Here is a 15,497-nt window from a genome sequence, read left to right on the forward strand (position 1 = left end):
ACAGGTATGTAAAGCAGTAACTTGCAAAGGGATAGAGTGACAAAGCTGAAATCTGCAAGTGTGATACCCAGTTACTTCATAGCGATGAACAAGATTTGGCTTCGGGTACCTGTAGGGTAGTGTGATGCTTATCTTTCAAAATATGAAAAGGTACTTTTTTTTTTTCCTTTATTTAAAAATTAAAAGAGCTCTCAAGAATTCATATCAAGTGAGATAGGCGGACATAAACAGCGATACGAAAAGTCTGTTTATGCAGAAAGCTGAAAAAGGAGCCCCAGAGCCACTGCTGAGTAATCTGCATTACACCTCTGTGGTATTATATTCATACACTGAGTTGTTTTGCTTTATGTTGGTTTACTGTAAGATAAAGTGCTTATGTTGCAAAAATGAATACCATGTAGAATTGAAATTTAGTTAATTGGATTTTTAAATATAATAATGTCTGAAAAAATAAATAGCAATATGTATAAAATGCTTGTTGTGAAGTTTTCATAATTCTTCATGTGTGATTTTTTGGTTTTTTTTAATAAATTACATCTGTTTTGCAGGAGAAACTGTAGAAGGCCTTCGAGAGAGCGATTATCTTCTGATTCATTCATGTCGGCAGTGGACGACAATTACAGCTCACAGTCTGGAGGAGGGTCACTACGTCATAGGGCCAAAGATAGAAATCCCCGTACATTATGCAGGTAAAGCTATTGTTGAACTGAAATGCAAATTGAAAGAGTATGAATTGCCTACCACTTAAGCTGATCACTTTGGCAGAGAGATGGCACCTCTGATGCCGGTGCCTGTGACTTAACTTTTTAATAACGTTACAGGGTGCAAGAGATACTATTTTACCCCCAGGGATACTAAATAGATGTATTTCATTGGGCAGCAGGTTGACGGAACAGGTAGCTACATAGAAGATCTGTTTTCAATTTGAGTACAATGAATGGCTTCTCATCTGTGAACATGGTGACAAAAGTGTGAAAGTTTGAAAATGCCTTGAAATGCTGGGTCAAAGATGGAGTGGGTTTTACACTTCATTGCATACTCAAGCTGGAGGGGACTTTTTTTATTATTTCCATGTTAAAAGCCAGAGACCCTTTGTAATAATACTGCAGTTTTACACTAATGCTCCTTGGTAGCTCCTTGTCACTCTGCCTTTTTGGACGATGCGGTAATAATGTTCTTCCAAGTAATATGGTGCAACTAATCCATATTTATTTTATGATTTCAAATTATTTTTAATTTCCTCAGAAATGATTTTTAATACTGTTTCCCACTGCTTAATGTCCTTATTTACAAGCGGAGTAGGGCAACACTGTATGAGTGGGAAGTGCTTATCTTACTGCAGTAAATACCAAAATTTAAAAAGCTGGAAAGTGTGACCTGAAAGATCCATGGCTACGAAGCAGAGATGTGGGATGAGTGTTTTACTTGGTCTTCTGTATAGACAGCTGTCAATTGAGTAATCTGCTCAAATCTCTTACGGTCTCCTTTAAAATGTTGGTGTGATGAGGCTGTGCTGAGTTGTACAAGAGCTGACTGAAATGTTTTGTTTCAGTCACACCAGTGCTGCGACTGCAGCGATGCAGCCTATTTCAGTGACGAACTTAACACCAGTTACCTCCTTATGTACTGTTTCTCCTTGGAGTTCACTTCTGGAAGGTTAATGTTTTTAAGACGTGTTTAAAAGCTTTGGTGTGATGGCATATAGTGCCGTAATATACGTGGCTTTAAAACTCTGAATTCAAACTTTCTTAGTATAAACAACTTCTAGTGCCTGTGCTTAGTAACATCGATTTATTTATTTATTTCACCTCCTGGCTGCTTAAGCTTCAGTGCCGTGGCCAGATAAACACTTCACTTCCTTCAAACTGAATGGTGCGTTTTAGAATCCTCACTGTGATTCCTGGAAGCAGGAGAACAGAAAATAAACTGGCTATTGGCATGAAAGAAGATTGGATTTTAAGGGTTTTACGAAAGCTTGAGTCTTAATTTTTAAAGAAATTGACAAAGATCTGCTAAGCAGGGTTTCCTGACTCTTCATACTTCCATTCATCCATAGCATATATTTATATAGATACCAGCAAAATCGAAACCTGTACCCTAAGGTATTGCAAAAGCATCCATGTGTTTTTCTTCCCAGCTTGTGTTAATGCAGGAAAAGAGTGTGTGTTTAGTTGGCAGAATATGTTTTGCTGTCAAACAATCTCCAGAAAGTTCCCTGCCACAAACCCCTCATTAATGAGATGAAAATACGGGAAAGTTCAGAAACTGACGTGTAGCGAGGGCACTTACTGAATGTGTGATGGGCTGCAATGCTGCCAAAGGAACTTCACAAAAGTGATCAGTGCTCGCTTGCAGTACCAGAGCACGTCTGATGGACTTGCCTATAAGAAATGTGTCCAAGCGTGTGAAGGTTTAGTTGGCAAAGCACTGCGATCTGGTGCATCTAAATGGATATAGAAACGTCTTCCATACCCGAAAGATAAGCGTATGCAGCTGTGGATTACCATTCAGAAACCTATAAGCTAACCCTGCGTGTGCTTTCAGCGCTGCATTATGCCATGCCTCATGGCATCACTGCTTTTGGGATCCAAACCCTGCACTTGAAGAAATGAAGTTTAACGTAGTTGCCTAAGAAGACTTTTTTGGGCTGGGTACTGGCCTGACACAGCAATACTGCCGGCTCTGGAGATAGCTGGGGCATCGGCCTGCGAGAAACTTCCATCTTTGCGGAAAACACAACTAGAACTCAGGGGCTCAGACATCATGTTTTGTTTTCCGAGGAGGAGTTTTATGTCCTCATAGGCAAATGCTTGTAAACTGTATTGCTGTATAAATTTTGGATTACAGGACTGACCTTTTGCATGCTTTTAAATTTCTGTCAAGTAGGACATGTATTATGAACACACAGCTGACATTACTGCTATACTGCCTACCGGCATGACCCTTAGACATTGAACAAAAGAGTTCATTAAAATGACTTTCCAGGTTTGTTTCTGCTTTCATGGAATAACTTCTTTCTTTTTTTCTCCTCCCTAGCGCAATTTTAATGTAGCGAATTGCAGCGCTATTTTGGTTGCAACAGCTGAGCAGGAAGGGAAGTTGAAACTGATGTTATTCCCCTAAGATTATGGGCTTAAGTACCACGAAGTCATCACTCACCTACATAAATACAAGTATAAAGTAAATCTTATTTTGCTACTTGCTAAATCGGCTCTTGATACACTTATTAAACCTAAATACAATAAAGCCTTATTAAAGAAGGAAAATGTTGTATTTTACATTTAAGTGAAATCTCGTTAGCAGAACCTGAGTTCTGCAGACCTCAGGATGCTCCTTTCCCTACTTGGGAAACTGCTACCCTGGTTGTTTCTGTTGGGGATGGCTGACATAGCTAATTTTTGCTGTTTCTGTCAGAACTGTCATATATGACAGCTGTTAGTCTAACCATTCCCTGTTGAATACTCTTTCCAGTCTGCTTCTCTTTAAAGTTAATGTAGCATCAAGTTCAATTTTCATGTAACTAAAACCAAATGGCTAATGTGTTTCTGGCTCCTAAAACAAAAGAAGTCTTTACGTGCATATAGAATAGAGAGCAGATTAAAATTACTGTCCTGATAGTGCCCTGTCTTGCTGTGAGAGAGTGGACTTCGCAAGATTCCAAGGTAAACCATCACAACAGATGGACCTTGCTTTCATGTCCTTTGCTTTCCTCAGGTACCTGTAATTCACACTTGATGCTTAGAGCAAGGTCCTACCAGCTTTCTGTCTGAACTAGTTTTATGTGTTCCTGGTACTGTGATATCCTTACTACTAAATTTTTGCTCTAAAAGTGAGTGTGTATCATTCGTACCTGCCAGCTGATGACAAATATTACCGCTAGTTTTGGCTTAGGCAGCACTGTAACCTTTACCTTGATAAATGTCTCTGTTAGTAGCCTCCAGGCAACAGTGTTTTATGATCTGAATTTGGAAGGTACAGAGCATGTTGGTATCTTGCAGAATTAGCCTTCACTGTGCTGCTGCTTGTCAAGAGGTACGGCTCTTGCTTCTCTGTGCAGAGGTAGCTGCATGGGACGATTTGTCCCAGGGGTGTTGATGACCACATCTCAAACGTATTCTGTGATAACTGAAAGCGATTGAAGCCGCCGTCTGGGGGTTTGAATGCTGTGGCCCTCGGGTGTGGTCTGACTCTTCTTGTGTTACCTTCCAGGTGTATATATAGGCCAAAACTATCAAAAGCATTTTTGAGGATCCATCAACGCAAGCTGCACCAATCTTCTACTCTGACTCTAAAGAGCCCAAGTTCAGTCTGTTGTAAGCACCTTTGCTACGTGGCTACAGTTCCTTATGTGTGGAGGTGACTGATGTGAAAGTTTTGTGGAGCTGGATGTGGTTGCTTAAAACTTCCCATATAAAAAAAGCAGCACAGAGGGCTGTGGAGTGACCCATGTGTGCATGCGTACCCTCACCTACGCAATGTAGTCTTTTCTTTCAAAGGCTGTGCTAGTATCAGTGAGGGTATGTAATGAACGAAAAATTGCTTTGGGGTGGGTTGGCAGCGTCTAGGTTATTTTGCCCCAAATACTCCCACATTTAATCAAATCATAACAGGACTCTCAGTGGTGGTTTTTAGGGCCTTATCTCTGTTGTTGCAACTGGTGGTTCGTTTGCTCTCCTGTTTTGCCCATTAAGAGTTTTTTTTCTTTAGAGAGCAAAGATGTTGCCTTGAGATGATGTTTAAAAAAAAAAAGGAAGAAAAAAAAAAAAGAAAAAATACAAACTCCTGCCACTTATTTTTGTTTAAGCTTCTACTCTGCTTTGTCCAAGGTTTGGAGGGAATACTTCTTGCATCAGTGCTGCCATCTGTGTGCTCATAGGAGGCAACTGATGAAGAAAATACTTTTTTTAAGACGTTAGAAAGTAACACCCTATTGCAGGGTGTGCCTCACTGTAACACATCCGGGGTGTTGGAAATACTCTTCCTGTGAACCCACACCTCCCCACCACATAGTGAAGGTGTGCAGTTGCCAATACCGAGTAATCGCTGGTGCCCTGTCCTGTTGCTTACCTAAGTGTGCTGATAGCTTTCTTAATGCCTTTTAAATGAGGAAATATAAAACCATGTCATGTGAACCTTCCCCAGGTGGGGCAATGGGTGGGAATGAGTCAGAAGTCCCTTCTCTAGCGTTAGAACATGTGAACGGTGTTCAGTGTACAACAAATGTCCTACTGAAACCTGTTTCTACTGGTTTGATTTGTTAATCATGGAGCAGTGCCTGATGGGCCTATTCCCCATTGTGTCCTGCTAACACGGAGGAAGACGCTCTCTGCAGGTCTTCTCAAGAGTGAACTTGCCTCTGCAGCAGTGGAGCAGGAGAGCTCCCTGAGATTTTGCAATGTGCAGCTGCCAGAGTTTCTCTCTCATGTCCAAAGGCGTGTCTGCCTCTAAGGCACAATTTTACAGTCCCACCAGGCCTGCTGCTGCCCACTCTGGGATAGTCAGACCTCGGACACTTGAGGGAGGAGACTGCTGAAGTATGGTGTGAGTTAGGCATCCCCTAGCTGTCTTGAGATGGTGACCGCAGCTGCTCGTGCTCAGTGCCTACCCTGAACCTGTTTCATCCAAGATCTGGAAGAGCTTGGATTTTTACTTTGGTGATACTGAGCCCTCTTAGATGTTAGGTCTCTGTAAGTGTGCTGTATGGCTCTCTTTGTGGCCCTAGAGAGAAAGAGCAAACATTATACTGCCAAACGTCCTTTGCTTGATGACTTTATGGTATCTGCTGCCAACTTGGATTACTTCGAGGACAGAGGGGTGCTTCCCTGTCTTACATTCAATTTAGTCTCTTCACTCCGTCAATCTGCTGGTCGGCAGATTGGAAGGAAGGCGGCATTGGACAAAGAGCCCTTTGTCCTGGGCTTTGCCTCCCTGGGAACAGTGTGTGGTGCCAGAGAGAGCTACGCCTGTTCTGTGTGAGTGGAGCAGTACAACTCTGACGGGGTAATTTTTGAGTTCAAAGAGGTGGGTGAGATCTAAGACAGGGAGGGACACTGCTCTGGAGTAGGGAACTTACTTAGGTGAGTCCTTTCCAGCCAACAGGTACACCACTCCCTGATATGAAACGTGTTTTGCGTTTTAATTTGTGTTTTGCTTTGAACTTAACCTGGCACCCAACTATCACGTAGTTCTCCTGGGGCTTTTGTGCTGTACGACTGAGTGTAACTTCTAGAGAACAGGTCTCGAATGCATTGCTTCTGAGAGAGGTAGGCTGCCGTGTGTCTGAGGGCTGGTAAACGATTAATGAATGTATGTTCTGAGAAGAAAACCAAGAAAAAAAACCAACCCACATGCTTAACCCCCTGGTACCTGAGTATCATTTTTTTGTGTTGTTTTTTTTTTTTCTTGAACAAGGTTGCATGATCTGAAAAGCAGTTGGAGGTTTGAAAGCTTTTCTTCACAGGTACTGCTAATAAAAGCATTGCCACCAGCATCTAGTCTTCATGCCTCTAAAAGAGAAATAGAACTTCTGTAGCTCTGAATACTTGACTTTTCTCTCCATAAACAAATAGAAGAAAGTCTATTCGGTATTCATTTAAAAGTCTGATTGTAGAGTAGCGCCTGGATATCGCAGAGGGCACTCGTTTTTGTGAGCAGTGCATGTCTCTTCAGCTGTAAGTCTGAGATCAGTCATGTACGAAACACTTGTAATTGCCCATATAGCATCATTCCATGCTTTTCTGTCAGGGAAATGATTATGCCTTAACATATATTTATCTACTTGTTTTTAGTTTAATTGTTACCTCTTCTTTCTATTCTAAGCAATCATGGCTTTGTAGTCTGGAAACTGTCTCTTCATATTCCTGGATTTTTCAAACCTGTCACCTTGAAATAATGGGTGTTCTTCCATACATGAGCAAATATCTTTTTTTGTTTCCCCACCTACCCCCAGAGTGTTACCTTCAACAAGTTTAGTTGCTGTCAGACTTCCCCATGGTCCTATATGTTTGTTGTTCCACTTTTCTGTGCCTGTTTAAATTTTGGCAAATGCCTCTCTGTTGATCTACCGTGCCGTATCAAATCACAGGATCAAAATGCAGCCACTGAAATTGCTGCCAAAAAACTGCTTATTTCTTTTGCACCTGTGGGTGCATGTGTTCTTCTGGTTCCTTTATTTCCCCCCGTTAGCCAGTCTGGCAAAGTAGCAGCTTTTTACCTAAGTTTAATGAAATATTCCCCTTTTGTCTGACCACCTGTACTGCAGAATCTCTTATACCTTGCATTTTGTTTTATACCTACTGAGGAATATATGCATATGTCTTCCAATTATTTTTTTTTCTGTTTGCTTGCTTGCTTATTTGATTTTTGATTGAGCCGTGTGTCCTGAGCCCAAGGAATTTGTTCTGAGCATATATGGTACTTGCTTTCTAGTATTGTGTGCTGGCAGCTTCCCAGAATGCAAGCTATGGATCAGAAATACCTTTTCAGTGTAGGGAGATGGTTCAAATTTAACTTCTAGTGAAACAGCGGTGTGCAATTCTTCATCAGGTTGCACTGCTGAGAATCTTTCACTCTCAACTTCATCTCTCTGGAGTCAGACAGACTCTTTTGCAGTGTCTAGTTTCCTTAACGTTCTCTTCCTCATAAATTAAAAGGAGTGGATCATGAGTCTGCTTCTCACTTTGTATGTATACGATCTCATGTCTGTGAGAGATTTCTGGAGCCACCTACAGAATTCATAAATTTGCTTGACGTTCAGGTTGGCGTCTGGATATATCAAAGTTTGTGTTCAGCCTTCTGCTGAAACCCCATTCAACTCTGTTTTAGTTCCCATCCACCTTCCAGTTTAGCTGCCTGGCCCAGCTGAAAAGTCTGAAACTGATGTAGCTCTCAAAGCAGCAAGCTCTTGAACAGATGCTCTCAAAGGCTGCTGCTCTTTGATGTAATGAGAACAGTAGGGTTAGTTCGCAGGGTAGTATTATTCCAAGTAAGGGAGGAAGAGTCCGATTATGTCCCAGAAGTTCATGGAAAGAAAATACCTGCGTTTTCCCTCTTGCTGGAATAAGAGTTTGTTGCTTGTAGACACCAGTTTGTACTATAAAACTTGTTTGGTTTCATGAGGTTTGCTTGGTGCCTTAAAAGAAACAAAAGCTTGTTATGATAATGATACTTTTCAATACTGTCTCAGTGAGGCACTAGGTGGAAAGAGGCGTATGCTTTTACATACAGCTGTCTTGCTCTCCCCTACTTGGACTTAAGCATGAGTATCATCTTACCCTCATTTAAAAAAAAAAAAAAAAAAAAAAAAAAACAACACACACACAAAACCGAATTTGCCTCAGCATTGAACTTTCTGTGTTTTATTTGTGAGAAGGGAAAGGGAGTAGGAGGAAAGAGGGGAAACTTGCAGCTTTTACAGCTGATGGTTTGAAGTATCACATGTTCCTCTCAGACTTTTACAGTTCTTGGCTGTTACTCTTAAGTCGGCAAACTTGCAACTTGCTGAAATTCAGCTGTGGACTTATTCACCGTAAGGTGGTGGTGGGGGGTTGTTTGTGTTGTTTGCTTGTTTCGTATCTCTGTGGGCAGCAAAGAAGCTGATTGGAGTTGCATCAATTAGGGGGGAAAAAAACTCTAGAGGCTTGTACAAAAGAAATTAACTGGGGAGGAATACGTTTTGAAAGATTGCAGTTGAGGGAAGGGTAGAATAGCAGTCAGGAAACTGGCTCCCAGAAGGCTGGGAGATGGGCTAAATCACACAGGATTTGCTTGGCATTGCTTGAATTACTTTGCCTTAGCTCTTGGCTGGTACAGTGGAGCACTGGGCTCGTTTGCATGACGATAGAAAGACTTAAGTGCTTGGGAGAAGGGTCTTAAAAGCTGCCTAACTTAACCACTAGGAAGCTGAGAGGAAAAGGCTGACCCCCACCGGGAATTCGAGGTGTATTTAGACTGCACTTGAGGTTCTGGTCCCATCCCACGTTTCCGACCACTTGAGGCTGCCCTAAGTACTAGCTACAAGGAAACTGGGAATGTGGCTCCTGAGTTCCCCAAGGAGAAGCTGTTTTCCTCTTTCATGAGGTGTAACTTAAGTATTTAAAAGGTAGGAGATGCATGAACACTACAGCCTACCCAGTTGGTAAGCTCCTGCCGGAGAGGTTGGGGTAGGGATGAGCTGTCTGTTTCTAGGCACTCAACATGCCATGAATTAAGCATGAAGCTGCTTCACCCTTTCCTACCCTTAAGTAGATGTTCAAGCATGTAGAAAACCATACAGTTAAAAAACTTTAAGGGTAGTCAGAAGGTCAAAGAGAGTTTGTTAGCCTATAGTCTGTAACCGCAAGTCTGGAACTTCACACCTGTTTTCCTAAAGTAGGAATATTGGAATTTTACGGACTTAACACCACCCCATCTGGCCTCAAAGTTGACCCTTGGTGGGAGAAGAGAATAAAGAGAAAGTGTTTGTAAAGGCCATGGTCACTGTTTAATCAGTAAAAAAATATATGCTTTCCCTTCTGTACCTTGAGGAAGAATTTTTATAAAAATCTGTTGGAGCTGAAAAGTGGTATGTTTTGAGTTGATAGTTCATATGGATAATGATGTCTTTTGTTAATCTCTTACTTAGCTCTGGTGCATGAAGTTGGGCTTTAGTTTTTCATATGAACCGAGTAGCAGGTACAGAAGAAAGCAAGCACGTGTCACTGCTAGGAAATCTTTACAAAGAATGATGCAGTCCCCAATTTGACTATTCCATGATAGTCTTTCTTGGATTGCAGTACGTGTTGGTAACAGATAAAGATTTTTCCAGAGAAGTACAGCCCTTAATGCTTAGGGGATTTGGGTATGGTTTACTGCATACTTTTTCTTTTTTTTTTTTTTAACATTTGGCTGTCTCTTCTGCCTTTGGTTTCAGTTTGTCTCGAGTTCGTCCCCTCTTTTTCCTTTGCCAATGTTCTGACTTGTTACATGGTCTAAATTTGCATGGGAATTTGAGAAGGAAGAAATTGCTATTAGCTTCCTATGATTAGTCTAAGAAATCTCTTTTAGACTGACTGTCCCTTTTGCTTCTCGGGGCTGGAGGGGGAACTATTACGACTGAGCTCACATGGCAAACAAGCAAGGCAAAAATTATGAATGTCTTTCCCTTCTGTAAATACACAACCCAGCTGGCAGGAATGTAGAGCAGGGGGTTTGATAGGTCGTGTGTGTTTGGGGAGGGAGCTGCAGAGAAATCTGTCACACAGGATGATGTCACCTTGTGAATTTTTGGATGCCCAAACAGACTTTTTGTTGTGTTTTTGTTTGTTGGTTTTTTGGGTTTTGAGTTGTTTTTGTTTTGTTTTGTTTTTTTCCCTTGGAGCCGGTGTTTGCTGCTCAAAACAACCGATAGGAAGTGCGGTAGGAATTCTTCGGTCAGCATCCTCCCCATGGAAACCAGCACGCTTCACGTCTGGGAACGAGAGCCGGTCACGTCAGTGATGCCTATTAAAGCAACTGACATCACGGATGTCTTAAGCTTTGACTGCACTACTGTTCCAATTGGTGCCAATAGGAAAATAAAACCATGCTATTTAAGCCACGTATAACTGTTTATATGGAGAATGTAATTTGTATGTTTAATTTAGCCTGTGATCCAAGACAGTAATTCTGCTGTGTCAGGGAAAGGCACTTCTGTGAGCTTTGAAACTTCGAGGAGTGGAAAAACTGGCTTTTTTTTTTTCCTCTGTTGTGAGCTGTTGTGCAGAGATTTTCTGTTCTCAGTTGGCAGAGATTAACTTGTTTCAGTGCGTGTGTGTGGGAAGCTATTAACAGTAATAGCAAAGGTGACCATTATTAACTGGATGGGAGAAACATGGGTATTTAACTTCTCATTCTGAAGGACCTACGTATTAGTGGGAAACTGAAGCCTGTACTTATTTTCCTCACAGCTTTATGTGCAGACGTGAAGCTCCATTTCTCCCACTCGTTCCCTTTACTGCAGGTGAGAGTCAGCTCCTCTTTTGAACCAGAGCATGCAGTTTGATCCCAAAGACAGACAGGGCAGAGGCAACGAAGGAAATACAGTGTACATGTGTATATTGTACGGGGGCTTTCAGGAGCGTCCTCAAACTAGGAGCACCTGGCTGGTGAGCCACCTGTCACAAAACCTACAATGCTGACAGATGCTACTGTCATCTTGGATGGTTGATAGCCTATGTACAGTAAGACAGATCTTTTAAATCTAAATGCTAAGAAGGTTATGTTTTTCGTGTGAGTCACCTTCACAGCATGCTCTTGAAATATTTGTTACCAGTTCAACCTTTTCCGGTTCATCTCACATGAATTCTGTATTGCAGTAGACTGGGAATAGCCAGCCAAGGCTGGCTGGCTGCATTTGGGTGGCTTAAATAATTCAAGCTGGCTGCGTCTGTTCCTTGTTGCCTTGTTTCATGGTGCTCACCTGATCCCTCTTTTAGTGTGTGTGTGGACCGGCTCATCCTGTGAAAGGTCCTGTTTTTGCCACGATGGCTGCATACGTGCTTGAAAGAGGAAGGAGGGACATGCGATTAGGATGCATGATCGCATCTGAAGGTTTCTGAAGGTCTTCATCAAAATGGTGGGACATGCACTTGTTGTCTTCTGCCAGAAGAATAGGTTTGCTTATATTTATGTATTTTACCATTAATAACCTTTTGAACATAGGCAAGTGTGAGATGTGTATCTACGGAGGAGAAAGAGCATTCAGTAGGAAGCACTGATTAGGGAAAGCTGTCTCTGATAAAGAGCTGCATAGGCCTCTACATTTCCAAACTCAAAAAATAAAGGCCGTGCAGGCCAAGCGGGACTCCTGTGAAGCTTGACAGGAAAAGTGAAACCTTGGTGAGGTGGATGGGCAGGGTGGCTTGCCTAATCCAGTTCTTTAGCTCCTCTGTCCCTGATTATTTAATGTCTAGGGTTCAAAGTGCGTGGGGGGAATTAAGACATTTGCTACATAAATGGCATCACCAAAAGAAAGAAGAAAAACAAAATAGTGCCGAGTTGAGAGATTCTTATGAGCGTGGCTTGGAAACCCAGAACCAGCTTGCTGGGAAGGATGCATCCCTCAGTGTCTGTATAAGGGAAGAGCTACAGCATATCCTTGGGTGTGGGATGAGAAATACTCTGAGAAGGAATGAGAGTTGCAGTGGGATAGTAAATCAGCTTTAGCCTTCCCTAGATGTTATTGGGAAGCTGGATGGGGGAAATGGTCATTACTTCTAACTGCTTGTGGTATCAGTTTTTTCCTGTGAAGTGCTTTCAGATCCTTCATGAGGACAGTTGCTAGAGAATCATAACAAGTGAATTTAGACAAACTTGCTAATTAAAATTAATGGAGAACTTGAGTTTAACTTCAGACTGGTAGTGTCTTAAAACAGTATGTAAATAGAAGAGAGACTAACATTTATAAGAAGATCTAGCATGCATATGTTCCTATCTGAAAAACTGCTCTATCTGGTTTTAAAAAAGGGGCTGAGGGATGCACTTGAAATCCTACGGGGTTGGGGCTTGTTGGGTGATTGGTTGGTTTTTTTGCCAATTTGATTCCTGCTGACTGACCACTACCCCATTGGAGGAAGTCTGTGGAACCCTGTGGGGTACCTGTGTTTGTCTACTGGTGTGGGTAATACCCACGCCACTAAAGATACACAGTGTGGACCTGGAGGTCTGCAAGACCTGTTCTAGATAGATGGTTGGGAGCAGATGTGCTTGTGCTGCCTTCCCAAGCTGGGAGCACAGTGCACAGACTTCTCAATGGCAGACAAGCCCGGCTGGTCTTCTCCGCTTATACTCCTGTAGTCATCCTGCTGGGTGTGGGAATGAGTGGGGGAAGTGTTAGGGTCGTAGCTGGGAGGGAGAGGAATGAGGGGGAGATGGTGGTGGAGGGGGGAAGCAGGAGACAATAGCAGCAGCAGCCTGGGTGGCGGTGGAGGGCAGAAAGAGGTGGTGGGACTGGGGCTCCCCTATGGGAGGTTGGGAAATGCCAGCCTTGCAAGGATGAGGTGCTCTGCCAGTCCCGGTTCGGGATCAGGACTCTTGTTTCTAACTGGCAACTCACTCCAAGCACCGAGTGGTTCTCCATACTCTGATGCTTAGGAAAATTTCTGGTACCATTTTAACAAAAAGTTGCTTTGTTAATCTGCATTTCTGGTTAAAACTCTAATGACTGGAATTAGTCTGTCTAGAAGAAAGAGACATATGGCAAGCAAATGGCTCTTTTTAATGAGCCTCCCACTCAGCAGTTGGCTGCTCATCCAGTTTGTGTGTGGCACAGTCTTAGAGCAGCATCTTATTGCCAGAAAAAAAAAAAAAAATCCTGCAACCTTTTGGTGAGTTTTTTCTTGCAGGGAGAGGGAGAACGGATTATAATGTAAGTATTAGAGAAAGACAAAGCCTCACATTAGCTTCTTCAACTATTTGTTACCAAACTATAAGAAAATGTTCCAGAACCTATTTTAGAAAGCTGGAAAGTACCCAGTTCTTTACCTCTCAGTGGTGGTTGGGTACCATAGGTACCTCTTTACAACATGTGGGGTTTTCTAATCATAAATAAAGTAACATAACTGAAAGCCACAGTAGTCCAAAAGGCCACAGTAACTGATTGCAGCTGGTCTATAAAAACCTATTAAAATTAATTTCATTAAATACTTGATGGAAAATACTGTATTTGGTAGCCAGTAGTGGATCTGGAGGATTGATGGGACCATTGTTTCTAAACTCTATGTGCCACCAGTATGGGAGCATAAAAGTTATGATGACCAGTCTTTGCTGTTAGTAACAGCTGCGTGACTGATGTAAGAGAAATCCATCGCCGAGGTGTAGCTGTGTAAAGAGTCATGCAAGTAAAAACATTTTTACTTATTTATGTCCAACTACCTCATTCAACCTTATGACCTCAGATGAACTTGTCGCAAGGTCAGGCTGTCCTTCAACACTTAACCGAGCCTGCTGAAGAGTATTCTGTGCTATGACAGTGACTTTTAATGTCGGATCCAATGTTGATGTTTGTTCTCATATTGAAGTTAGTTTGTGTATAGCAAATGGAGCAAACCTTGTTCTCTGTCATCCTGCTACTGATCCCCCGTGAAGCTCTGCTTCGCCTGATGTGCAGAGGTGCCACTTTTCCTTCTAGCTGTGATTTCTAACACTTCTCCCTGCTGCTCAGTGATTGCTTTGAAAGTCCGAGGTCCTTTGCCACCCTCTGTGTGCAGTGGGGACTGCCCAGCCTGCAGCTAAAGAGAGAGGGCTGCTCGTGGAGACTGCGTCTTTGGGCACAGCCACCACACGGTGGTTTAGTTGGATCCTTTGTCACTGTAAGAAAAAGGGCTGGCTAAGCACTTCTACAAGAAAGAGAACTGTATTTCAGACCTGTTTCAGTGGGACTGCCTGCAAGAAGAGTGGGAGGTACTGGAGTTCAGTGGGGTGGCTGCAGCAGCAGAGTCCACCCAACCCCTCACCTGCTGCTATTTACTCTGTCTTTAGTTGCCATGAATAAAATTCTTGTTGCTCTTTCAGAAGAGGAAGGGAAGCTATTAGCAGCAACGATTGTGCGCATCCAGCTCTTCTGATAAGATATGAACTAGTAATTGCAACTTAAAATAACTTCTCCCGGTCCATCTTGTTAGCTGCGCAGTTATCTAAGCAGCCTGGGAACAGGGCTGTGCCGCTAGTCTGGGACGCTACCAGGTCTAGCGTCTGACAAACTGGCTCGAAATCTGGGGACGAGCTTTTCAGCTGCCCAACACAGTCTGGGTGGGTTTTTTTTTTTTTTTTTTTTTGTAGACTGTTAATCTGCAGTCTCACGGGCTTTCTTCCAACTGCGTGCATCTCGCAGCGACTCCTGTGAAGTTCTCCCTCCTCAGACCTTCCCTGGACCCTGGAGCCCCTACGTACAAACCACCTCTGTGTCAAATTGCTGGTGACCAATTATAGCAGTACAATATGGAAGGGAGGAGGGGGAAGGCATTTGCTCTCTGTATTTGCCAAGTCATATTATCATAGCAAGGTGTGAGTAACAGCCACTCTCTCTCTATATATACACACACAAATGCCAGATCTCACTTCGATTTGATTCCCAAGGTATCTGTATGCCAGGAAGCACACTACTTCCACATTACCTTTTCTTTGTGCGTGAGCAGTAAAAACCATTCAGCGTGAGTGGGTTGAACTTTTTTTGGGGAAAAATGTAAATATATTTTAAGGAAGTTAAGCTCTTATGGGCAAATAACTAAAAAAAAAAAAGCAATGCAGCAAAATTGTCTACCTAATTTTACCAATGTCGCTCAGTTAAACTATGTTCTTTGCTGTTGGTATATGTGTAGGGGGATATTTAAACATTATTTTTTTTAAATCTAGTTTTTCCATTGTAAAGCATATACACTTCTGTAGCATGATGAATTAAATCGGATCGATGAGGAGTCGGTAGGTCCTGCCAACTGTACAGTAAGTGGTAGAAAGTTTTTGCAGTGACTGCATTCCTATTT

The 15,497-nt window shown here is 42.4% G+C and overlaps 1 protein-coding gene across 6 annotated transcripts in view; it reads left to right on the plus strand.

Moving 5' to 3' along the window:
- The window catches only part of GAREM1 (GRB2 associated regulator of MAPK1 subtype 1), a 105,683-nt gene that overhangs the window by 24,426 nt on the left and 65,760 nt on the right, over positions 1-15,497 (plus strand). For all 6 annotated transcript variants that reach the window (XM_054193562.1, XM_054193566.1, XM_054193563.1 and 3 more), the window contains one exon: positions 549-689. In XM_054193562.1, coding sequence (XP_054049537.1) covers positions 549-689 — 141 coding nt within the window. The remainder of the gene's footprint in view (positions 1-548; positions 690-15,497) is intronic.

This window comes from Rissa tridactyla, chromosome 2 (assembly GCF_028500815.1).
Source record: "Rissa tridactyla isolate bRisTri1 chromosome 2, bRisTri1.patW.cur.20221130, whole genome shotgun sequence".
Taxonomy (NCBI): domain Eukaryota; kingdom Metazoa; phylum Chordata; class Aves; order Charadriiformes; family Laridae; genus Rissa; species Rissa tridactyla.